At 39.3% G+C, this 25,077-nt stretch overlaps 2 protein-coding genes across 4 annotated transcripts in view; one reads left to right on the top strand and one right to left on the bottom strand.

Moving 5' to 3' along the window:
• LOC102207765 (katanin p60 subunit A-like 2) overlaps positions 1-25,077 on the bottom strand; it is a 384,693-nt gene that overhangs the window by 146,258 nt on the left and 213,358 nt on the right. The gene's annotated exons all lie outside the window — the stretch shown is intronic.
• Positions 1-25,077, top strand: part of epha5 (EPH receptor A5) — a 64,004-nt gene that overhangs the window by 9,938 nt on the left and 28,989 nt on the right. For all 3 annotated transcript variants that reach the window (XM_013909854.1, XM_005729214.2, XM_013909853.1), the window contains exons 3-5: positions 3,281-4,001; positions 18,081-18,236; positions 18,353-18,691. In XM_013909854.1, coding sequence (XP_013765308.1) covers positions 3,281-4,001; positions 18,081-18,236; positions 18,353-18,691 — 1,216 coding nt within the window. The remainder of the gene's footprint in view (positions 1-3,280; positions 4,002-18,080; positions 18,237-18,352; positions 18,692-25,077) is intronic.

Raw genomic sequence — 25,077 nt, 5'->3', positions numbered from 1 at the left:
GGGGAATGAGAGAGGAGGCCATAGATGGAAAGAGGTGGTGTGTCTGTGTGTGTGTGTGTGTGTGTGTGTGTGTGTGTGTGTGTGTGTGTGTGTGTCTGTGTGTCTGTGTGTCTGTGTGTGTGTGGGGAGTAGTGGCACTGGTAGTGTTAAGAAGAAAAAGGGCCAGTTCTATTACAGTGTCATGATGGTCAGCAGTAATGGGTGATAATAATAAGTTGGTTACAGCGTTGTAGACTTACAGCCAGAAAGGCACTCAGCACAACCACAGGGGGTCTTCAGACTAGATGTGACACACAAAAATACACATATAACAGTCCAAAAAACCCCAAAACTAAACACACACACTAATGAGGAGCTAGAAGGATGCCTATAGGGGAGTTGGTTTTTTTTTTAGTTTGGAGCAAAGTGGAGATGAAATGACACACAAATGAAAGAGATCTTAATCTCTTTAGACTGAGTGTTGGGACCATTTGCACTCCTACAGGAATAGCAGCTTTTCCAAATTGGCAAAAAAAATTCCAAGTCATGCAGATAGTTGTGCTTTAGTGTGACAAAGTAATGACATATATGTGCTTCTCAAAACCCTGCTGCTTGACAAAATATATTGTTGTTAGCTTACCATTAGCTCTGTGAAAATAGATTGAAAACCAATGTAACATAAAGTTGTCCTGATTGATGTAATTGGTCACAGTTGTTTCTGAGGTACTAGGATATTGTCTAAGTCTTCTGAAAAACATGACCTGGTAAATCCACTAGTTTACTGTCGGTGGGGATAGAAAATCATTCCCCTTTCACATCATGAAGAGGCAGTCTGCACACAAAGTTAGGTCTATGCACTGAATCGAGAGGTTATTTCTGGAGTGATTGAGAAGGAAGAAAGTAAAGTTGAAATAGATCTAGCATTAGGTGAGTTTATTGTGTGATTAACTTTTAGACTGACTGTTTCAATACATTCCCTCACATTATGAATGTGGTTCTGCAACTGCAACCTTACTGCTGTGCTGTTCTGTGCACAGATCAAAGTGTGTTCCTCCAGTAGGTGCAACTAAAAAGTCTTAGAGCAGTCTGTTTCTACATCAGCGGCATTTTCTGGAAAGCCAAAGCATGAACCTTGGTAACATTTTGTTACTCATTTTAGTGGCGGTTTGCTTGTAAATGGGTTATGCTAAATAATTGTTTGATTATTCACTTTAAAGTGTTAGCTCAAGTATCATATCCTATTTACATTAGTAATTAAACTCTATAAATACAGTTGAGCTACAAAGTGGGAGGACTCCCAATTGCAACAATGGCAACACCACTTCCAAGCACACATGCCGAACCAATTTGTTCAAGGCAGAGTGAGAGGAGGTCGTCTGTTCAACTCCCCGCTGGGATACCAATAATGACGCTATGTGGCTCTGTGTGTGTGTGTATGTGTTAAGCTGTGTAAATCTCAGAGCAGGCTTGTGGATCTGTGCGATCTAACAAGTAAGAGGCTTAATGTCTGTACTGGGACTGACTGGGCTGAGGTCTGGTGGAGATGGGGACTGGCACACAATTAAAAACAGATATCTTTGAATAGTTTGCACTCCATATATGTGAAGACCCTCATTAGCATAATACACTCAAACCACCAATCAAGACCTAGGTCTAAGCTGAACTCAGGAACAAAGTTTAAATCCTCAAACAGCGTTTTAGTAAATCGCATAAGATGATTCGCTTTCCAACAATTTCATCAAGACTAAAAGTGAAATTGCTTGTTACAAAGATAAAGGTGCAAGACTATTAACACACTGTGTGCACACAATATCTATAAATACTTAAATGTCTGCATCCATTATCAAATGATTCTGAAACTGAATAATTACAATCAGAAAACAAAAGAGACAAAACAAAAGAGACACACTTAATCAGGGAAAGTGTAAAAAAAAAAAAGACAGCTGGAGAACGAGACAGGGAGAAGAGAGCGAAAAGATAAAGACAGAGGGTTGTATACAATGGATCAGCAAGGATTGATTAATATGGGCTATTAAGCCATAACACCAGATCATAGTCTGGTCCCTCTGGCCATATTACAGTGACATGATGAAGTGCCTATATTAGTCATGAGAGAGGGCTAGTGATGCAGATAATAGCCATCTCCCACGAGACCTGCAGAGGGAATTAATGCTGCTGTCTGACACACGCACACATGCATGGATGCATATGCTCACACACACTTGAATGCTGACAAGGTAATTTGCATATATGCACATGCAGAAATGGATTCACACAGACACACACATTCTCCTTTAGAGATATGGTGCTACAGATGAACACACAGGTGCAGGTTAAATCCTCTTTTTTTTTTTTTGCTGACAAGAACGCCACCCCTCATTCATGGTAAATGCATATGTACCCTTTAACACGATCTCATTCCTTTCTCTCTATTGCAGTAGGAGGAAATGAGGTGGAAGTGATGAGGATTATTTTGCTATCTATACCTTGACACACACACACTAACATGCATGCACACACACACAAACACACCGTTAAAATTTCCACACCAGCGTTAATCCTTTCAGAAAAGCATTTCTGTTGCTCATTCTTAAAGTATTACCACAGTGTCAGATTCTCTGTATGAGTATAATTTCACATTTTTAAACAATACAGGCAACATACTAGAATTTACTGTTTACTTCATTGTTATATGTAGAATTATAAGCATGCTTAATTAGACAAGTTTGTCGTAGTAGACTGAAAATGTTATGATGCAATACTGTAAGTGTGTTACTAAGGATGACTTATGGTTTTGAAAAAAAATGTGTTTTATACTTTATACATTTTGGTAATATTGTACTGTGTGTTACACTCTTACATTTTTAGAATAAGATGGTACATTATTAATATTAATATTAAGTTTAAGTTTAAGACTAAACTGTAGTTGGGCTGACTGTTGGTAACTGTTAATGGATTAATTTAAAAAATCAGAATGCTAAGAACTACCGATATAAATTTGAGTTTTAAAATACGATTATCCCCACACACCTATTAAATTGATGTTGTGACTCTTTGGAGGTTCAAGCAGTGACCATAGTAAAGTAATATTCACACATTGATGCATTAGCTACTAAATATTCTTGTATATAACAAATTTAAAGCCATTTCATCAAAACATTTTTCTGTACTTTAAGCACGTTGTAAAATTGACTTTAGTGATGTTTTGAATGCAGGATGTGCATGGGAATATTAAGCATTTAATCATTTGAAAGGAACAAGGTCTTTCCACTAATATTTTGGGGTTTTTTTTCTTTTTCAGTGGGAGGAGATTGGGGAAGTAGACGAGAACTATGCTCCCATCCACACCTACCAAGTATGCCGTGTGATGGAGCAAAACCAGAACAACTGGCTCCACACCAACTGGATCCTGACTGAGGGTGCCCAGCGGGTATTTATTGAGCTCAAGTTCACCCTGAGAGACTGCAACAGCCTGCCAGGGGGTGTCGGGACCTGCAAGGAGACTTTTAATATGTATTACTATGAAACAGATGGGGACGAAGAAGAGATGGAGGAAGGAGAGATGAGAGATGGTACCGGGATGACAGAAGAGGAAGACAGGGCAATGAAGGAGAGCAGGTACATCAAAATTGATACCATAGCAGCTGATGAGAGCTTCACTGAGCTGGACCTTGGGGATCGTGTGATGAAGCTTAACACTGAAGTCCGCGATTTAGGTCCTCTGACCCGGAAAGGCTTCTACTTGGCATTTCAGGATTTAGGGGCCTGCATTGCTTTAGTCTCAGTGAGGGTTTTCTACAAACGCTGCCCATTCTTGGTGAAGAGCTTGGCTGAGTTCCCTGACACAATCCCAGGCTCAGAAGCCTCACAGCTGGTGGAGGTAGTGGGCCGCTGTGTCAATAACTCCCTGCCTTTATACGAGCCTCCCAGGATGCATTGCAGCACAGAGGGAGAGTGGCTGGTGCCCATTGGGAAGTGTGTTTGCCAGCCGGGATTTGAGGAAATCAACGGATCTTGTCAAGGTGAGAGGGTAAAGTTTGTTGTGAAATTGAGCTAATAAGATCATTTTGAATAAATCAGCAGCTTTTAAGATGATTAATTGAAGTTAAAGATCCAGTTTCTTAATCTGTCTAGTCATCACATTATTTTGTTACCTTTTTAGGGCTGTGGGTGCACATACATGTTTGTTTGTTTTGGTTGCTGTCTTCATCCTGTGTGTATTTTCATATCCATGCACATGTTTATTTTTAGTATAGTGTGCTTGAGTGTGTGCATGGATTTGTTTATTCTTTTAGTAAGAGTGCTTCTTACGCTGTTGCTGCGTGAGTCTGTGAGTGTTTCTTTCTAGCTTAGTGGAGGGTATTCCCCTGTGGCCTGCAGCACTTTGCTGCTCTCATACTGTTCTGCTCCAGCTCGTGCCCAAACATTCCCACCACTGACCTTAACTGCTATTTCCATGGGTACCTAGGGTCTATGTATTTTTCTCTCCTTTCAACCTCTTCAGTCTTCCCCTACGCTGCCTTTAAATTACTCAATTATTTGCACGCTAAACTCCACTTATGCAACTGAGAGTAGCTTTGAACGGCATGGTGGACTTTAAGAAGAAGAAATTTCAGAGAACATTCGTTACAATGGCATGACGCTATGTGATACAGTAAAGTGAAATGTGTGATTTGGTCACTCTTTGTGCTTTTTATTTTCACACAGTCTTCTCCCAAGTAAGTACCAGTCTCTAGTGATTAAATACATGATTTGTTTGTGAGCTACTGATGTGGAAGTTTTATTCTTTAGCTTTTCTGATTTAGATATGTGCATGTGGAAACTGGATTGAATGTTAAAGGAGGGTGATTGGCAGATGACAATATGTGAAAGAGGTCTAATAGTAGGGTTTTTTTTTCTTTCAGAACCAAAAGAGAACTAAGCTTTGATTAGTTCTCAATAATCAAATGGTAAAAAAGTGAACCATCTCTCCAGTAGCTCTACAGTAGCTTCACTTTGTCAGATATGAAATATCTGTGGGGAGATCATTAGGAAATAGCTGTCAGTAGGCCACTGGCCTGCCTGAAGTCATTCTCCCACAGACCGTACAGACAGCCAGACTACTGTTACGGTTACAGGCTGAGAAGGCAAAAAAAAAAAAAAGTTCCAGAACAGCATTTTTGTGATCATGAATATTAAGAACCAATTACTGTCTCAGTATTATTAAAAGAAAAAGGATAATTTTTGAAGCTATACTGCTGTGTACTACTGCATGAATACTGGCTGGAATGCACATGCAAAAGATAAAAGAATGGCTCTACAGTACTGTGATTACCACTCATTAGCTTGCCACCTAATTATACACAGCTAATTATGCTTTACAGACTTCTGCCATTTGATAACTTTTGATTTGACCACTTGTGTCAGCTGAAGCCTGGAGAATATTCACAATTACTGTACACTGTAAGTACAGCAGTTTCGCTGAAAAATGACGCAGACTTTTTGTTACTTCTTGTGCCTCGTTAACATATTTTACATGTTTTGATGCTTGACTCAAGGACTTAAATTTTTTAACACCTACTTGCACATTTACTTCTGTTTTAGTTGTTGGTCACGCTAACGCTTTTAGTTTATTAAACAGACTGCAGCTGTGTTTTTCCATGCTAACAATGCTGCTGTTGGCATTCAAGTCGGTTCTAAAAACTTGATGGATTGTTAAATAATGATGTGAAGACTTGACTCAGGATCTGCTGAGTGGTGTAGTCTTGATTCCTTAGTACCGTCTATAGGCAAATATTAGCATGCTAACATGCTAAACTAAGAAAGAAACATTATAAGCCTTGGGCTAAACGGGCCCTCACCAGACATGAGCTTGTACTTTTTTTGTCTTGTGAGGTCTCTGGTACGAGGCCTGGCTACAAAGGGTTTGTCATCAAAGTACTTTGCTGCACCTTATGCTGGAGGGAAGCTCCCAAACTTCTGTAGCCTTGTGCACTTTCTCTACATGCTATGCATATTCACATTCATCATTCTGCAAGTAAAACAAAATGCAAAACAAAGGAAAACTTTTTTGATGACTTTTTTAAAGTAACAGGACAGTGACATCATTACAGAGTATTAAAATACAAAAAAAGAAAAAGAAAGAAAGAAAGAAATCTATGAATTCCAAAAGGTTTCCACCCAAAATGGCTTGGCAAGCATATAACTGCAAAGGGATTTGCAAATGCATGAAGCTTGCCTGGACAGCACAAAAGATTAAAACTGTACTTCGGTGGTGTAGGCTGAGCTATAAAGAGAACAGTCAAAAAGCAGCACTCCCTTTGTGCACTTTTGTAAAGGGTTGTGAGGTGTTATTTTGATGTCACTGTAATAAAATCTGACCCTGCCTTGTCTTGCAGCTAACTGCCTCCACGGGCTCTTTCTTTCTGCCTTCTTGTGCCAGAACAAAGTTACAGGGTTTACCTGGTTTTCATGGTGTCTTTCCAAGCTCCAAGGAGTGTTCTGAATTCTTAGAAGATGAAGTTGTGTGATATGCAAATTTTTTCCATTAGTTAAACCTTCTGGAATAAAAACAAATCTCGGGAGCTCGCAGTAATATCATTTATCTCTTTTTTTCGCAAATTGTAGTCCATATTTACAGCAAGCTGAAGTGAAGTGAGTAGAAAAGATTCCTCACTATTAATTAGGCTACAGGGGGATGTTTTTCGTCTTTACAGTTTTGTATACAGATGAAACTGTTAGAGTGACACGTACCCTTTGAAAATGTCTACAGAGAGAAACATGGCAGGGTTTCCTCAGTAGCAGGTTTGTAACCATATGTGTTCTCTGCCTTAGTAAACAGTTTTTCATGTGTATTTCAGTCAGTCACATTGGAGTGTAAAGTGTTGATTTCTGTTTTTCAGACACTGAAAGAATTCCTGGACTCCATACTGCTAGAAGTCATATTTGGTGTCTTTTTATGGACAGCACAGGAGTAGTTTCTAGCTAAGAAATGGTTGTCGTACAGATCTGTTGAGCTGGATTTTTAGAACCTTAATTTTAATTGTATGCTCTTTCAGTGGATATGTGCTATTAAAAACGAATAGCACTTTTTAAAGAGAGATGCCTCATTGGTAAAAACTACATTTTATGTGTAGACAGTGAATCAATGGATTGAAGGTCAGAGGACACTACAGTGAGTGAGAAAATGTGTAAACCCTGGCTGTATTGGCAGTGTGTGTGCTGCTTAGTAGAGCATGATTTAATGTTGCCTTTGTGAATGTAGGACAAAACTCATTATGGACAGCTCTTCATCCTCCTTTTTGTCTTTATCTTTCTCACCTCTCTTGCTCTATCTCATTCACACGTCCATTTTTTTTCTCACTCCTTTGGTGTGTGTCTTTCTCTGTACCTTGGTTTGTCCATTACCCGGTCATTTTGCTCTTGCATTTCTTAAACCCTTCATATGTCTGCTTCTTTTTCTTCTTTGACTGCCTATCATTCATTGTTTCTCCATCCTACTTTTTTCTTTTTCAGGTTCTGCTATCCAGTGCATTTGCACTCTCCTGCTCTTGCAGCTGTCTTTGACTCTTCCCTCACTTTTTTCCTCAGTTTAAAAGATCTGCCTCTTTCACTATCAACACATCACACAACTGTCTTTACTCTGCATCTGGGAGATACATACACACAGCACCCACACATATACTTTTCTCTCAAAAGTTCATCTCTATTTGTGGAAATAACTCAGTCACCAAACAATTGTAGCATGTAAAGGAGAATCTGAGCTGTTAGGGATTTATGAAAATGGTGCATCATCCCTGTGGAGCAGCAACTGTGTGGCCATGCACTGCTGGATTTGTTGCAGTTTATTTATTGTTCCATTCTGCTACTGTCCAACTTTGTGCTACGTTTGACAGCACACTTAATATCATTAAATTATGCATCATCGTGCATCATAAAATCCAGTTTTTTTGTTTTGCTTCTGCACAAAAAAATGAAAAATACATATAAATACATATATATATATATATATGTATACACTCTATAAATAAATGTCTTGTAAAAGAACAAATTTGGTATATCATAATAAATATGAATGTACATTCAGCCTTTTTGCTGCTATCCTGCAGCTTTGTAAGCCTAATAGGACTGAAGGGAGGATGGCAGCACATCCATGGGTAGATGGTTTGATGGATAGACAGAGTGATGAGAGGAGTACAGAGAGAAGTGAAGGCAAAACAAGGGGACACAAGATAAATTGGAGATTTCTCACCACAGGGTGTGAGGGCATGGAGACAAAGAGATGGATGAGTGTTGTTCCAGGGGTGATGGGGATAGAGAATGGATAACTGTGGATAGAAATGGCAGATGGATGAAGAGAGAGAAAAGAAGGAAGAGGGTATAGACTGACTTAGTCTTTGAAATGAGGCCTGTTTGATTGAATACTAGAGAGAATAGAAAGAAACACTGGAAGAATGCTTGAATTAAGGGTTAACTAAATAAGAGCTAAATAGAAAGGCAAATATATTAGCTTTGTCAGGACATGTCACACAAATCGGGTTAGTAAAATTAACATTTTCCTTTTTTACATCAACTCAGCCCTCAGATGGGTTAAGAATAAACCCAATTTACATTTAAATTATTTAGTCTACAAAATGTCAGAAAACAAAAATTACAAAAAAGTTACACAACCTTAGAGTCTGCGGTCTTGTTTACAAAAGATACTATTTTATATGAGAGTAACCATACAAAAAAGAGGAGGCATTAAATTCTCACATTTGAGCCGGTTGGCTATTGGAATATACAATGTAGCAAAATATTTTTGATGTGCATTAACAATGTTTAACATTGAAAACGTTACATAAACAAATGTTTAAATTGGTGCATTAATGGCCTTGTCTTGCTGCATTACCATATTGAAATGGCAATGGAAACTGAATTTATTTTTCAGAACAAGTCCCAAGAAAGTTTGACATCATCAGAACAGTTTGAGAAGCCTCCATGCTAAACCACTATCAGAGCAAAGGCCTGCAGAGGCTAATTGGACGGCCTCAACCTAAATATGTAGATATGTTGGCATAACTTATTGATCTGTCAGTCTTATATAAGATGATCAAAAGTCCAGTCACCAATATGGTGGACACATACTTGAAAACACAATCATGATTGAATTGTTGATGAGAGATGTTGAAATGGTGGAATAAGGCCTGAAATATATTTGAATAAATTGTTTTTGGAGTGAAATTCATATAGGAAGAAATTCATCTACAGCTGCAATGATTAGAGATTGACTGGAATGTGGGCTGCATTGAAAGTAAATAATGGAATAATGGTATATGTGAGAGTAAAATGATGAAGTGGAATGATGCAATAAATATTGAAAGAAGCGTGCAGTGATAGAATAAGGGCTAGATTCAATGTGGAGAAAAGGGAATTCAGGATGACCAGGATGTTGGATGTTGAAAAAAAAAGAGCTAAATGCTTTGGATTCAGAATGAGGGGGAAAAGGTGGACTGAAGCAGGATTGAGCCTTTGTGATGTTTGGATTTGGGCTACACTGATTTCACATGACAAAAGAAGAAAGACTTAGAGGTACAATACGGGCAGCAATGTTGGGGGAGAGAGAAAGGGATGTCGGGGGAGGGGATGAGGAGAAAGACAGCAGATACGGGATGCAAATTAAAACAAGTGTGACTACTGGTATCCTTAATTAACAGAATTACTTGTAATAAAGAAAAAAAACCTGGTTGTGACTGGAAGGATATTACATCTTCAGGATACATCTCAACATTTTTTAATATTTTGTTTGGAGATAGTTGTCTAAGTGTCAGGGGTAGAGTTGGATTTCCTTTGACGATTCTTTGTTTCAGTGCCATGGCTCCCCTGATGTTCCTCTGTGTTTGCCTGCCTGTCAGACGTCACTGCAGCATATGTCAAACTTGATCTGGCCACAGTCGTGATGCTGCCATCAAAAACAGTCTCACTGGCGTAGTAATGTGAAGAAGCTTTCTGCCTTCTCCCTCTAGGGATTTATGGGGATAGTGAACAAGCAGCTCACACTTACAGTGTGAGGCTTGTGGTTGATGCTGTGGTGACAAGGGTATTACAGTCTCTTGCATAACACAGAGATACACACATGATCATGAAGCATCTGTCATTTTAGTAGAATTACCATCATGTGCCGATAAGGATCTGAGTGTGACATGAATACTCTGAGTGTTTTATTTTTTTCTGTGTATTTTCAAAATTGTTCAGTACATTACATTTTTTCCACTATATACAGGGAGTGCAGAATTATTAGGCAAGTTGTATTTTTGAGGAATAATTTTATTATTGAACAACAACCATGTTCTCAATGAACCCAAAAAACTCATTAATATCAAAGCTGAATGTTTTTGGAAGTAGTTTTTAGTTTGTTTTTAGTTTGAGCTATTTTAGGGGGATATCTGTGTGTGCAGGTGACTATTACTTGGACGCGTGTGATGGAGCATTGTCCTGCATGGAAATCATGTTTTTCTTGAAGGATGCAGACTTCTTCCTGTACCACTGGTTGAAGAAGGTGTCTTCCAGAAACTGGCAGTAGGACTGGGAGCTTGACTCCATCCTCAACCCGAAAAGGCCCCACAAGCTCATCTTTGATGATACCAGCCCAAACCAGTACTCCACCTCCACCTTGCTGGCGTCTGAGTCGGACTGGAGCTCTCTGCCCTTTACCAATCCAGCCATGGGCCCATCCATCTGGCCCATCAAGACTCACTCTCATTTCATCAGTCCATCAAACCTTAGAAAAATCAGTCTTGAGATATTTCTTGGCCCAGTCTTGATGTTTCAGCTTGTGTGTCTTGTTCAGTGGTGGTCGTCTTTCAGCCTTTCTTACCTTGGCCATGTCTCTGAATATTGCACACCTTGTACTTTTGGGCACTCCAGTGATGTTGCAGCTCTGAAATATGGCCAAACTGGTGGCAAGTGGCATCTTGGCAGCTGCACGCTTGACTTTTCTCAGTTCATGGGCAGTTATTTTGCGCCTTGGTTTTTCCACACGCTTCTTGCGACCCTGTTGACTATTTTGAATGAAACGCTTGATTGTTCGATGATCACGCTTCAGAAGCTTTGCAATTTTGAGACTGCTGCATCCCTCTGCAAGATATCTCACTATTTTGGACTTTTCTGAGCTTGTCAAGTCCTTCTTTTGACCCATTTTGCCAAAGGAAAGGACGTTGCCTAATAATTATGCACACCTGATATAGGGTGTTGATGTCATTAGACCACACCCCTTCTCATTACAGAGATGCACATCACCTAATATGCTTAATTGGTAGTAGGCTTTCGAGCCTATACAGCTTGGAGTAAGACAACATGCATGAAGAGGATGATGTGGACAAAATACTCATTTGCCTAATAATTCTGCACTCCCTGTAATGCATAGACCTACATCCTAAAAGGAGAGGAGAACATTTTCTTTCATCTCCCATGCTATTTCAAGTAGTACTTTTTTTCTCTTAATGGTAAGATTATAAGAAAAAAAAACTACAGGAGAAGAGGGAATGCTACTAGCAGCACATTGCTTGTACTAAGTTGGTCCCGCTATTGCATCAAAACTACCTTAATTTTTCATAACAGAAATTCAAGCAAATGCTTGAAATATCCTTCAGAGATTTTGGTCTATATTGGCATGATAGAACCATGCAGCTGATGCATATTTATTGGTGCACATCAATTATATGAATCACTGCTGTATCCTTAATTAAGATCTGGTGACCGTGGAGGTCATTTCACTATAGTGAACTCATTTTCAAGTTCAAGACAGTTTGAGATTATTTGAGGTTTGTGACATGGCACGTTATTCTTCTGGAAACAGCCATCAGAAGATGAGTACACTGGTAATAACCAGATGGACGTGGTCATCAACAATACTCGTTTAGGCTGTACTCAGTTGGTACTAACAGGTCCAAAGTTTAACCAGGAAAGATCCTGCACATCATTACACCATCCACCACCACCAGCTAGAACCCTTTATACATTGATGGTAGGATTGGCCTTACTTAGGTGCTTTCATGTTGTTTACACCAGATTCTGATGACAGACAACATTTTTCTAAACTTCTGTTGTCCATTTTTGATAACTAGATCAGAATTCACTGGACCCAAAACATCCAGTAGTTCAAGTAAGATACTTTCCAGCCTGTATCTATGTCTTTTTAATTCATGTCATATGAGTTTAGAGTATTCAGATTCCCATACAGAAATGTTCTGCCATCCCTCATCACAGTCAAAGATAAAGAGTGCAAATATCAAGTGGCAGGAAACCATCATCCCCTAAACTATGAATTGACTAGATTCATCAAGGAAAGAGCCACCATTATTCCTTTTAGATCCTGCTCAACTGGAATCTGCTAATGGCTTCTTTCATTGAACTCTTTCCTCCTGCATCATGCTCTCTCTCCAGCTTTCTCCCCACCCCCTTCCCCCCATCATCTCCACGTGGTGATGCTGTCATGACAACTAAAGTGCTTCCTGAGTGCTTGTTGGGTAAACTGACTTTCCCAGAAGAGCTTCCTCTCTTTTACCCTTGCCCCTGTTAACATGCATACACACCCACATGGTTTTATCTATACTTGTGAAGACCTTAATTGACTCATTGTCATTACCATACCTCTGACCCGAGCCATAACCAGCATAGCAAGTTGCATAATCCCATTTGTTACACTAACAGACAAATGCATCATCCTCACTCAGACAATACCCCTAAAAGAAAATCTCTTTGAAGAAAATGGGCCAGCCATTTGTCCTCACAAAGATGGAAGAGCAAACGCTCATGCACCCACACAGACACGCAGAAACACACGCACGCATTCCTGCAGTTGCTGAAATATTCATAAAATGCTTCATTCAGCAGAGCAAGGTTCTTTCCATGAAAGCCTGGCCATCTCCAGAGTCCGAGCCAGTGGAAGCTTAGTACTGATCATTTTGGCACTATATTACCCATAATGCATTTAAGAAAGGTGATGAGTTTCACCCGTTTTATAAAACCATCATAGCTCTACAGCAATGATGCAATGCAGGCATGCTATTTTTTGTGGTGAGTCAGGTGGATTATACCATACATGCAAATTTGTGAATTAAAAGTCATAAGAAATTCACAACCTAATTTTATACACGTCACATATCACTGTCATATCACCTTTTTGCAAGAGCATGGTTGTACAACTGAGATCCCGACCTTTGTACACCTAGTTTGTGGATCTGTGCAATTTTTCTTCATGCTTGTTGGTCCATTGATGGAGTCTAATATTTGGAAGTAAATTAATGTCAGCTAAATGCTGAAAGGGCACTATAGTATGTTTTATGGCTAGTTAAATTGTTTTCCCAAGACATCCAGTCAGCATATTATGATTTATCACACATTTCTTATATTTACTCTTTTTCTCTAGACACTTACTGAGCCAATACATTGGGTTTGGTTCGAAAGCTATTGTGACCTGGATGCTTGACCTTTGGGTTTCTGCTCGTGGTCTGATTGTGAGAATAAATGAGTTGTGAACAATGGCCTCCTCTGTCAACCAACAGAAAGGAAAACCCCATTCACTCGATTGTGTATTATTACGGTATTATCATCCTTCTTTGTTTGTGTTCACATAGAAACATGCACAAATATGAGCATGCATTGGCACATGCACACAAGCAGAGGCACACAAACACAGCAATACAAAAATAATAAAGGTATGAAACATCTCATGCATGCACACCCTGAAACACGTGTTTATGATTGTTAGGCCAGTAGTTTGCTGTGGAACAAACACAGGAACAGGATATTTACTGTGTTTCCTCAGCTGGTTTATTAGTTCACAATAGTATCTGCTAACAATATAGGCAGTGCATTGAAATTCAGCCTTGTGAGTATTTGGATTTCTTCAGTCAAAGTTTACTTTTTGGTCAGTCCTGCTGACTGTGTGTGCTGTTGGAAGAGTGACGGGAAAGGTGGAAACGTAAGTGGTTGTCACAGAATGGTGTGAGCCATTTGTGTTTCCATCCTCATTTCATCTTTTTATGGCTGTTTGGTGGTTCAGTCGTGCAACATAACTGCAGTAAAAACAACTACAACAGCTACATATACAATTGCAGTGTTCTCCAGCAATCTGATGCATTGGTATGATCAGTAATAATCCATTAACATACTATGTAATTATACATAAGAGATCTTTTTTTTAATATATTTGCATCCGTACAGTTTTCTAAGCCCATATAAATGAATTTAAATCCAGTGTTCAGACACAGTATGTGGTCCTTAACTTTAAATTCTCTTTCATTTTAGTCCTTATCTCAGTACGTCTCCTTCTCTCTGCCTTAATCGCTTACTCGCTCTAATCCCACCAAACGACAGACAGTCATATAAATCAACATGTTTATAGTGAAATGTTTCCAATTAAAGAGGACGTTCGTTAAGAAGCATCAACGGACACCGCTGGATCCTTAATTGCCTGGGATGCCAGTGTATGATGCATATTAATTACGTATTAACCTTACAGTCAAACACACACAAATGCACATTAGTGTGTATTGCATATTAATTACCTATTACCCTTTGTTCTGTGCATTAAGAGCTGCGTGGCATCAGAAAGACAGCTTGCCCAAGGGCAACACATACTCGTACACACGTACATTAATACCACCAACGCCGTCTATTCAGGTTGCATTCACAATGAGGAATGAGCCATTTCAGTCAGCCAGGCATGACCATAACTAATCTCACTGCAGGAAGTGTGTCTGTTAGTGTGTATACATATGTGTTTTCGGTTATTTGCGCATTTAAGATGGTTAAAGAATTAAAGCACCTCATCCGAATCCAGCTGCCTGCATGTCCCTCGCTATTGTTGTGGAAATACAAAAGGTGAGTTGGTCAAAAACAGACAGTAAATGCAATGTAAAATAAATGAAGTGAAAAAAAATCACTTAAAAATAGCACTTATTTTTTAATAAACCTTTAGTAATCAAGCTGCCATGTAAAGTTAATGTAGACCGCTTGCATGTTATGCAGTCCTATCTAGACAGTTGTACTGTGTCACGGTCGGGCGGATCACACACAGTGATTCGGCGTGCCCGTGTGGCGTGCTGGTTAGACCCAAGCGCGGCGAAGGCTAGCGGTGGGTTGCGTCTCTCTTTTAACCCCGGCCCCGTGATCAGCTGATCACAGCCGATCACCGGCTGACATACTGTGGATCTTAAGGCTGCCCCTCAGCTGTTTCTTGCTCTCAGATTCTAGACTGTGTTCTTAAATTTACTCTCTGTGGCTTTTTAAGCACTTAATCCTATTTCCAACCTCCAGTTTGCTTCTCTGACCTTCACAAACCTTTGCATTCAAATCCTTTAACACATAATTAAGTTAAGAGAGTGATATTGATATGTAGTCATGATATATGTTGTCAGCTGTACTCATACAATTCAAAAAACGCATCTATAGACTTAATTTCTCTGCATGTTCTTTGTTCATTTGCATGTAGAGCATGGGTAATCTATTTATCCTAAATGAAAATGGAAATGAAGTAGAATTAATGATAATAAATACCTTAACAAGTAGTAATTAGTCAACTAGAATTGACTTTTATTAAAGTGGCATCCAATGGATTTTTTTTTTCATGCCAGTTTGCACATTTTAATTGCAAATGTTTATATCATTTTCATAATCATTTACAACTTCCAGGGGAAAGACATTTCCATACATTAATTTAATTTAATCAGAGCGCATCATCTCGCCTTTGACGCCACACTGGGAGCAAAAGTCTATCAGTCTATCAAACGTGGAATAGGAAAAATATATCTATTTTTCAGCTAACAAATAGATTTATTTTGCATAAGCAGTAAATGTCAAAGTAACAATGATTTATTTGATTTTCATTATGGTAGAGTGGTTTAACTATTTCCCAAGAACAATTAGAGATCATATATGTGTGTATTCTCTTGAGTGACAGCTGGCCACAACGGTGGCCAACAGACAAATTAAGAAGAAAGAAAGAAAAAACCATCCAGAATGTCAAAACGAGTTGAACAGGAAATCCAAGTAGGGAGCCATCATAGTACCACACTGTGCCCACACCATACTGTTTGACTGACAGGTGATCTTTGGGGAGCGCCACATACACGCACACAAAGTTACAGACACGCACGCCTGATGATGAGAGCTTACCAAATCAAAAAGAGATGAAAAATAAATAAAGATAATCCATCATCTTGGCATTATACCTGAATGTAGTATCAGAAATTATTAAAGAAGTTTTTCTTTTCTTTTTTTTCATTTATTTATTTTCTGCTTTGACTCTACTCTCCAACACTCTACTTCACTGTTTGGGCACAAATATGCTTGTCTATGTATGTGAAATGAGCTGCCATCCCATTTTTATTGATTTGACCATGGGGGTTTGGAGGATGAAGCCAAGGAGAGCTAGAGACCAGACAATGGCAATAAATCTATATGCAACCACAAGTGTGTAGGTGTGTGTGTGGTAACAGGCTCACAAAAAGATTAGGTGTGTCCTACTGCCCTGGCTCGCACACCCATGTTGAGGGTAGTACATCATTGGCCTAACAAAGCACATTAAGTAAGGGAATAACCATCAGTACAGAAGCTGAAACATTAAAATGCTTCATGAAACAAAAATACACAAAAATGTATCTCATGGAATAACTTTCTTAAACACCTGAATGAAACAAGCCATACAAAGGCAGTTAAGCATAGAGAATGTCACCAGATGTAATCCTGTCCTGAAGCTTCATAAATGTGTCAAAAACATTATCTTGAGCCCCAACTTATAATTACAATATGTGAGGCATTCGAAATGCCAAACAGATTTTATAAAAGGCCTGTTTCCGTGTGTGTGTGTGCGCGCGCGCGCGTGCGTGCGTGCGTGTGTGTGTGTGCGAGAAGCAAAGGTGAGACTTAGAGTGATCCAGGGCAGAGGGAGAATTTTTCAGGCCTAATGTTCCATGACAACAGACCAAGGTTCCGTCAAGGTGAATCAGAGCCACTGCTGCCTAACGACTGAAACACACACACACACGCACACACACACACACACAGACATACACACAAACCATCCCACCAGTCTTCCTTTGTCTCGTCCTTTCTTCTCTTCTTTCTCCTTGTCTCATCCTTGTAAGCTTGGCTTTTCTCCTCCTATCATTTCCTTTTCTCACCTTATCTCTGTTTTTAACCATCGCGTATTGTTTCCGTTTCCTAGTTTTTGTCCTCCTGTCCTCCTACCTGAGGTTTAATTATGTAGTTCTTAATCATAGCTGTGATCTGAGTGGGCTTCACCATAACTGGGGAAACACCAGCTCCTAAATTTAGAGGACAAGTCTTTTTTTCCTCAATTCTCCCCCTTGTCCTGCTTAGTGATATAGAAATATGCCACTGACTTTGCAATAACTTATAGAACTCCACTTATCAGAACTTATCTGGATGACAACAGCCAACTCGTTAAGCTGGTTTGTGAGACTGTTGATGTATGAGTACCATTTAACATTCACAGTGCATCAGCATCCCGTCTACCTGCCCCACTTAGATCAGCCTGAGATCTGTCTGTGTGTGTGTTTGTGTGGAAGGAAAGTAAATTTTGCCTGTTTGTGTTCTTGTCATATTTGTTTGTAAATGCTGCACATATGGCACCGATATTGGGAAGCAGATGCAAGTCCAAACTTAATCAGGTGCTGGTTATAAATCATTGAACTGAAGATAATACAAGAAGGGAAATCCTTCAATGAGGAAAACTTTTTGATTAAACAGTGAAACATGAAAAGCAAGGTTATACTGGTTGACTAAAAGAAATAAGCCCCGGAGGGATATAAGAAGAAATCAGACTTCAAAAGAAACAATATAAGTGTGCCAAATGCTTCTTTTAATTTCAACTATGAAACTGCTGTATATCTCTGACGAGGAACCTCAAAACAACCGCAACCACCCAGGGAAAATTTCCTACCAGTGTGATGCTGACCTCCTTTTTTTTCAAAAGAAATAACCATGTCTTTTTCTCCCCCACTTTTTTTTGTATTTGTACCTCTCTCTGTGACCCCTTTTCTCCTTTCTATTTATATGTCCACTTTTATCATCTCCCTATCCACCCCCAAACATCCTCTCTCCTCCCTGTCTTTCAGTCTGCAAAGTGGGGTTTTACCGCTCGCTGCTGGAGTCTTTGGCCTGTAGTAAATGTCCACCTCACAGTGTGGCCAGACAGATGGGAGCCACTGCTTGCAGCTGTGAAGACGGATACTTTAAGCTAGACTCTGACCCTTCTAATATGGCGTGCACACGTGAGGATATAACCCCTTTATATTTGCTCATGCTCACTGTCAAGGCTTTTGTTTATCCAAATGCTTCTTTGTATTTCTAGCTGTATCTTCTTCTAAGCCCTTTTCATTTCCCTCAGGCCCTCCATCTGCTCCTCGTAATGCTATTTCTAATGTCAACGAGACCAGCGTCTTCTTGGAGTGGTCCATTCCTATGGATACAGGTGGCAGGAAGGATGTGCGCTATAACGTCATCTGTAGACAGGTCCTGCCAGACGGAAGGGGCTTGGAAGAGTGCGGTCCCAATGTACGTTTTCTGCCACGCCGCACTGGCCTGTCGAACACCTCAGTGATGGTGGCTGACCTGCAGTCACACACCAACTACAGCTTCTTATTGGAAGCCGTCAACGGAGTGTCAGACCTAGCCAAAGGCCATGCAAAGCAGTATGTGTCACTTAATGTGACAACCAATCAGGCAGGTATGTTCCGCCAGATTTGACTCATCATCACATTCACCATACCTGTCCACTCCTCCATTTGAACCTATCCTGAATTCTCCAGCAAAAGTCAAATGTTTTGTCATAACTGCTTCTTCTCCACGCTTATTTAAAATGCCACAGACCAACTGGCATGCCAGATTCATCGCATGACAATCTGGGTTTGATAACAAAGACACCAGATGATCAAATTATCACAGTATTTGTCCAACAAATCTGTTGCTGTATTAATTTTCACTTATGCATTATCCCTGCAGCGAAGGAGAGAACATGACACAGTGGACAGCCTTTTTTTGTTTTTGCATCCAGCTATGTCATCGAAAAAGCAGCTTGGTCCCCTCAATTAGGCGCATCAATGAGATTCACAGGAATCTGTGGCATAATGAAAGCTCTGTTATGTGTATGGGCTGTCGTGCGTGGCAGCAGGTGTTATTCTGCATGTCTATCAACAGTGATGGATCATGCTGATGCCATACAAGTTTACATTTGAATTTTAGGTTGGTGAGGGCTATGTTTGCTCAAGTGTGAACAAAAAAACAAAACCTAGCTGGTGTGATGTTCAGCATTCATCATTTTTGGGAGTATGCATTATATGTGATGCCAGAGCAGCTTAGCAGATCTTTGTAACCATGAAGTCAGCTTAAGCACCAAATGAAAACCACTAAAGTGGCCAAACACAAATTGGATAATGAAAGAGTCCAGCTACTTCACATAGCTGTAAATACTGGATGCTTTGTTAGCTTCCTTTTAAATGAAGATTAGGATTCACACTCCACTGGGAACCTATTTTTTATGGGTTAAGAGTTATGTGCTTTTGTTAGTTTTAGTTTTATTTGCTTGTAATGAAATGGGTAGCGCAAAGCATAATGCAATGAGAAAAATGAAAAATTACTACTCTCTTCCCCAAGGCTTCTGTCAGGAGAAAAGGCAAGAGGGGGGAAAAAAGCTATGTCGAAAGAATGTGTTTGTTCCATCCAAACAGATGGTTTACTGGCAGCCAAAGAATAGCAGTTATTATTAGTAGTATCAATGGGAGGAGCTGTACAAGTAATCAGGAAGGTACAGTTTGTGTTTAGGAGGACAGGAAAAAGAGCGAGGCAGATGGCTGTCTAACAGTCAAGACTACTGGCATTCCTCTAAATGTGTTGTCACTGTGGCTGTCAGCACACTGAGTGGATTACACCAGACTACACAACTCAAATGCAGTTTATTTCAGTTGTAGCTGGATTAAAGTTAGGCAGTCACTGGACCAAGTGGAGATTAGGGATTACGTTAGATTACACATGGCTGACAGAGTCACAGACCAATAAAGTCTGCTGTACTTTGGCTTGTATCTGGTACATGCTACTGTAAGTGAGGGTGTTTTTTTAACATTACCTTGAAAACAGAATCGTGTGAGCATACTGAGAGCAGCTTGGTGGTTAACAGTTCTAATTAGTACAAATATAAACAAGCATGCATGTACAACCTGGCCGTGCCATCTGAAATGCACTCTAAATGCCTTACTCTGTGTAAAAAAAATAGTAGAAAGTAGAAAATAGTAGATATAACACCTCTTTCCAGTGTTATTATTCAGCTAATTATTATCTAGATTCATTAGCCAACATAGCAACATCCTATTCTGAAAGGTGGCTCAAGCGTGAACTTGTGCTTTCCCAGCATGTGTAGGGTTTTCCATTTGAAGTAGTATTTAAAGGTGCTGGGAAAAATAAAAAAATGAGGAAACTAGTAGGCTAGTAAAGAGAGATGGCCCTAATGCTATAGATGTCACCAAGACTCACGTATACCATTAACTGTGCAAAGGTTATAACCCAATCTTCATTTAATATTTTTCTAAGGAAAAAAAGAAAAACGGTGCAGCAAATTATTGAAGCATGTGTAAACATACATAGAAATACAATATATTAGGCAAAAGGCAAGGCAGTTTTTCTTTTTAATGTCCTGGCTGAAATTCAACCCCATTCACTTTTATATTTCCCCCCTGACCTCCTTACATCTTAGACAAAGACGTGAACCAAAGATTTCATACAATCAGACCTGTTGCCACTGCATTTCAGTCCAATTCTTGTGTAATTTGGCATACCGCAGCCTTTTCCCCCTGTTTTCTATCCTTAAGTATAAGACCATTTCTGATGAGTGTCCAAAGACCTTCAGAAAGCCTAGGGAACTACTACACTACAATAAACATTACAAGAAAGGAAGAACTCTGCTTGGAAGCAAAAATATTAAAAAAAATAAAGAAAGAACTTTTGTCTTTTGATTGACAAGTAACAGGTCTGTGTTAGTGAAAGAATTTTAGTTTTAGGTAAGAATCCACTTAGAAAGCCATCTTTGTTTATGTAATACAGTTTATGATGCTAAACACTGTGAAACTGTGCTTTAAATATTGCATTTTGGATTCATTTACAACGTTTTTCAATGTCATGATAATGACACAGCCGCTTGTGTAATTGTGCTATGTCATTGTACTTGTGTAAAATAATAACAGCAGTGAATGTTGCCTGCAGCTGCTTTGGCTGATTTTATGTAGATTATATTGACTTAGGAGTGAAAACTTTCTAACATCTTCTAGATGTTGCATCTGCTTTTAAAACCAAAATTATTTGTGAATCATTTCACAACAAATGAACTTAAGAGTACTAAAGTTAGAAGTAAGTCCACCTCTAGGAATAAGAGATCCTTTTAGCCCAAGGATGTTTTTTGAATACAGCTCCTAGCTCTTTGTAGCAGTGTGCACCAGCCACTGTTTGTGTAATGCGACTCACAAAACCAACAAAGTGAGCACTTCAACTACTGGAAGGCTGTGTATCAAGTGACTAACATTATTTGGAACAATCATTTTCACAATAATCCTGAGGCAGTAATTGTAATGACTGATTTAAAATGTTCTGATCCATCTGCTCTTTAGTGACAGATGTAATTACTAAGTGAAAACCTCAATCAGCAGTTTAACCACCTGCATTTTTGTTGTGCTCGTATGTGACTGGTCTAGAGTGTGCTTCTGCTCTCTGACAGTAAAAACAAGGTACTGAGACAAAACTACTGCTAAGGCTTAGGCAGGGAGAGAGATAGAGTCAGAGGATCTGCTGTTTGATGTGTGAAAAGTGTCACACACGATAAGTTATCCGTGAAATAGGTGATTTCACAGTGTCCCTGCGAAACCCTGCTGAATAATAAAGTGTCGGTTGTTGGGAAGAGGAGATCAGGAGAGGTGAAAAATGGGAGAAATGTACGACAGAGAACGAGAGAACAACAGGGCAGAGGGGGCAAAATGTGGAGGGAAAATGATAGGATGCTTGTGATAAGGAAAGAAAAGGTTACAGCAAGAAGCTGTAACAGCAGGAAAGATAAGCAGAGGACGGAAGTAAAGAGACAATAGTGAGAGTCTGGACATTAACTGCTTGTATACATTCAAAAATACAAAGAGCACTGTTGGAGCATGGAAGCCCACATATTTTTCACTGCTTTGATGTTCCTTGACACACTGGTATATACATTTGATAAGGTGGCTTGCTAGCACCTGCCTTTATGAGGTAGAAATTAATTTTGAAAAGAAAAGTAAGCCACCAAAATGCTCATACAAGTTTCCCTGCAACCCAGTGATTGTTTCCCATATGTTACATTTTAAGCTCTGTATTTGCTCAGACATTGATGAATGTTTGAGTGGAAACAATTAGCATATTGCTCTTTCTACACACTCAAAAAGGAAGCTTTGAAATCTAAATAGTTTCTTTTTTTATTTAATAAGCACAAGTTTTACAGCTTTGTTTTATTAGGATAGCTCTGTCTGTTTTAAAATATCTTATTTCAGGTTATTTGTTCCTGCTGTAGGCACATTGAGTGCCACTTGCACAGTAAATGCTCCCAAATACGTTTTTTCTGCTATTGGCTATTAATCAAATGTACCATGATACATTAGCTTGCGTGTGGTAAAAATGTGCTGCCTGCCACTGCAGCTATTTATTTTACTTTGATGTGGAGCGTGCAATACTGTGCAAAAGTCTTGAACCACCTTTCATTTCTTTAGATGTTTCTAACAGGGAGACAGACTTCCCATTCAGTCCTTGTGCATGACTATTTTCATATGAATATCGTTTTTGTTTGTAAGCCACTTACACTGACCTATGAGTCATTCAATTATCAAAAGGCACCCAACTCAAGGAATGAGCCAGTGCGTTTTCTCTACACATAACTTTAAATTGTATCTTTAATCACTTTGTTCCGAACACTTTGTTGCAAAAACACATCATTTGTTTCTATTTCTTTAGTTGAAACTATGATTAATGCCATAGATCACACTGTTTGACAGGTATAACATAGTATTTCTTCACCCAACATTGTGGCTCCCAACAATCCCAACACTATCTTAGCAAAGAGGTTATATTGTTGGTAGCATTGCATTCTTTCTGTCTGTATACATGATAGCTCAAAAAGTACTAAAGGAATTTAGATAAAAGATTTGTAGGGTTGTAGAGTGTGTTTATTTTAACAATCCATTCAAATTGGCTAACATCCACCAAGGTCGTGAAGGTTAACTCAAGGATTTAGTGGTTTAAAAGGAACAAAAAGCCTTCTAACATATAACTTAGGAAACTGAATCTTATAAGTGTGGTGTGTATTGTCAAAATATAGAAAGGCACCAATAGCTCAGTTGTTTGTGCATTAATTTTCATTTACGTCCTCTAATTAAAAAAAAAAACCCATTTATATCCTAATTAATCCAGCAACAATAAATAAATGTTATAAAATAAAGGGAGAGTGATGGGAATGGTACAAATGCAAATTCTGTAAATACACCAAATTGGAGCAGTTTATGGTCACAGCATTAAATCTCCAAGCCACAATTTAAATATTCCAGCTATTATATTTTTTTGTCAATATTGATGTGCTGATAGGGAAGTGGATTGTGGCAAGATGCTGGATTGGTGCAAAGCCACTAATCGAATGTATTGCATCAAAAGAAAAGGCAGATTAAAGTTTTAAAGTTCCTCGCAAAATAGATGATAGCAGTTTTTGTACTTTGCAACCCTAGTGAAGACATCTCTGTCCCCTATCTCCAATTCATTCTGTCTCAATCTATCTATCAGTCATTCCGAGAGGGTAGTTATAAGATAAAAACGAGATCGTTGAAAGCCGGTATTGATTTTGGTGATGTGCAGACAGATAGTGGTCTGGGAGATTTATGTTTAGCACTGTGATAATGTTGCTTTTATTTGTTACATTGGATAGCTGTATTCCTCCAGTGAATGGGTTTTACCTTTTCTAAACTCACTCTTTGTAGAAAAAAAAAGTATCAGACGGATAGCAAATAGAGCATTACCAGCCACCAGGCATAAACACCAGGAGTTCATCTTCATTTGCGTTTTCATTGGCATACTGTACGTGCTCATTAGCAGTTATAACACGCAGTGGAAGTGTTTAAAGCTAGAAGTGTCATTACACTGTTTACCCCGTTGTTAAAATAAAAGTGTTGCTGGGTCCCGTCTACACTCTTTCAACATGTCTCCTCCTCGTCTTTCATTTTTCACTTTTTTTTGCCTCTTGCATTCCCTCCTCCTCCCCGTCTCTCTCTTTTATTATCTCTCCTTCTGTCTCAATTGAAAATCTGGGTTTTAAAGCACTTGTTTGAGTGTGACTGCTCAGTGCTATTTTAGTATATACAGATATTGTATATATCTGTATTTGATGATAAGGAAGAGACAGAACCAAGTGAGCCAAAAAGTGTTTAATCGCTGTGTTTGCCGCAGACCAACATTTCCTGTTTTTATGTGTGCTTCAAATGTAAACCGACTTTGCATTAAGTAAAGCAACAACTCAGTGAAAGCATGTAAAGTAGCTTGCACATACTTCCAACTAACTAAAATAGGAATGGCTATAGTTTGGATTATAGTCTAGAAAAAGTCAACAGTTTTAGTTTGTCTAAATTGACAGAAAAATTATTTTTTAAGAATTACGAGTTTGCTACCTTGTCGTGGTGGAGGCATTTGTGTGTCCCAGTAATCTCAGGGGCTATGTTGACAAGGGGCTTTCATCCCCTGGTAGGCTCTCCCATGGGAAATCAGTCCTGGGTGAGGGACCAGAAAAAGAGTCATTCAAAAATCCCTATGATTGAAAGATCTAGGAAACAGTTCACCCTGGCTGGGATAGGGTTACCGAGGCCTGCCCTGGAGCCCTGGAGCCAGGTCCATTAAGGGTGCCCAACGGTGAGTGCCTGGTGCCTGGGCCTTAGTCCATGGGGCGCGGCGAGGCACAACCCGAAAAAGAGACATGGGTCCACCCTCTTGTAGGCTCACCACCCGGATGAGCCACTTACAGTGGGGCAAAAAAGTATTTAGTCAGCCACCGATTGTGCAAGTTCCCCCACCTAA

This window comes from Pundamilia nyererei, unplaced genomic scaffold (genome assembly GCF_000239375.1).
Source record: "Pundamilia nyererei isolate P.nyererei 1_Seehausen unplaced genomic scaffold, PunNye1.0 scaffold00032, whole genome shotgun sequence".
NCBI classification, from domain to species: Eukaryota; Metazoa; Chordata; class Actinopteri; order Cichliformes; family Cichlidae; genus Pundamilia; species Pundamilia nyererei.
Note: the sequence above shows the minus strand (reverse complement) of the source record. Positions and strands in the feature narration are given on the sequence as shown.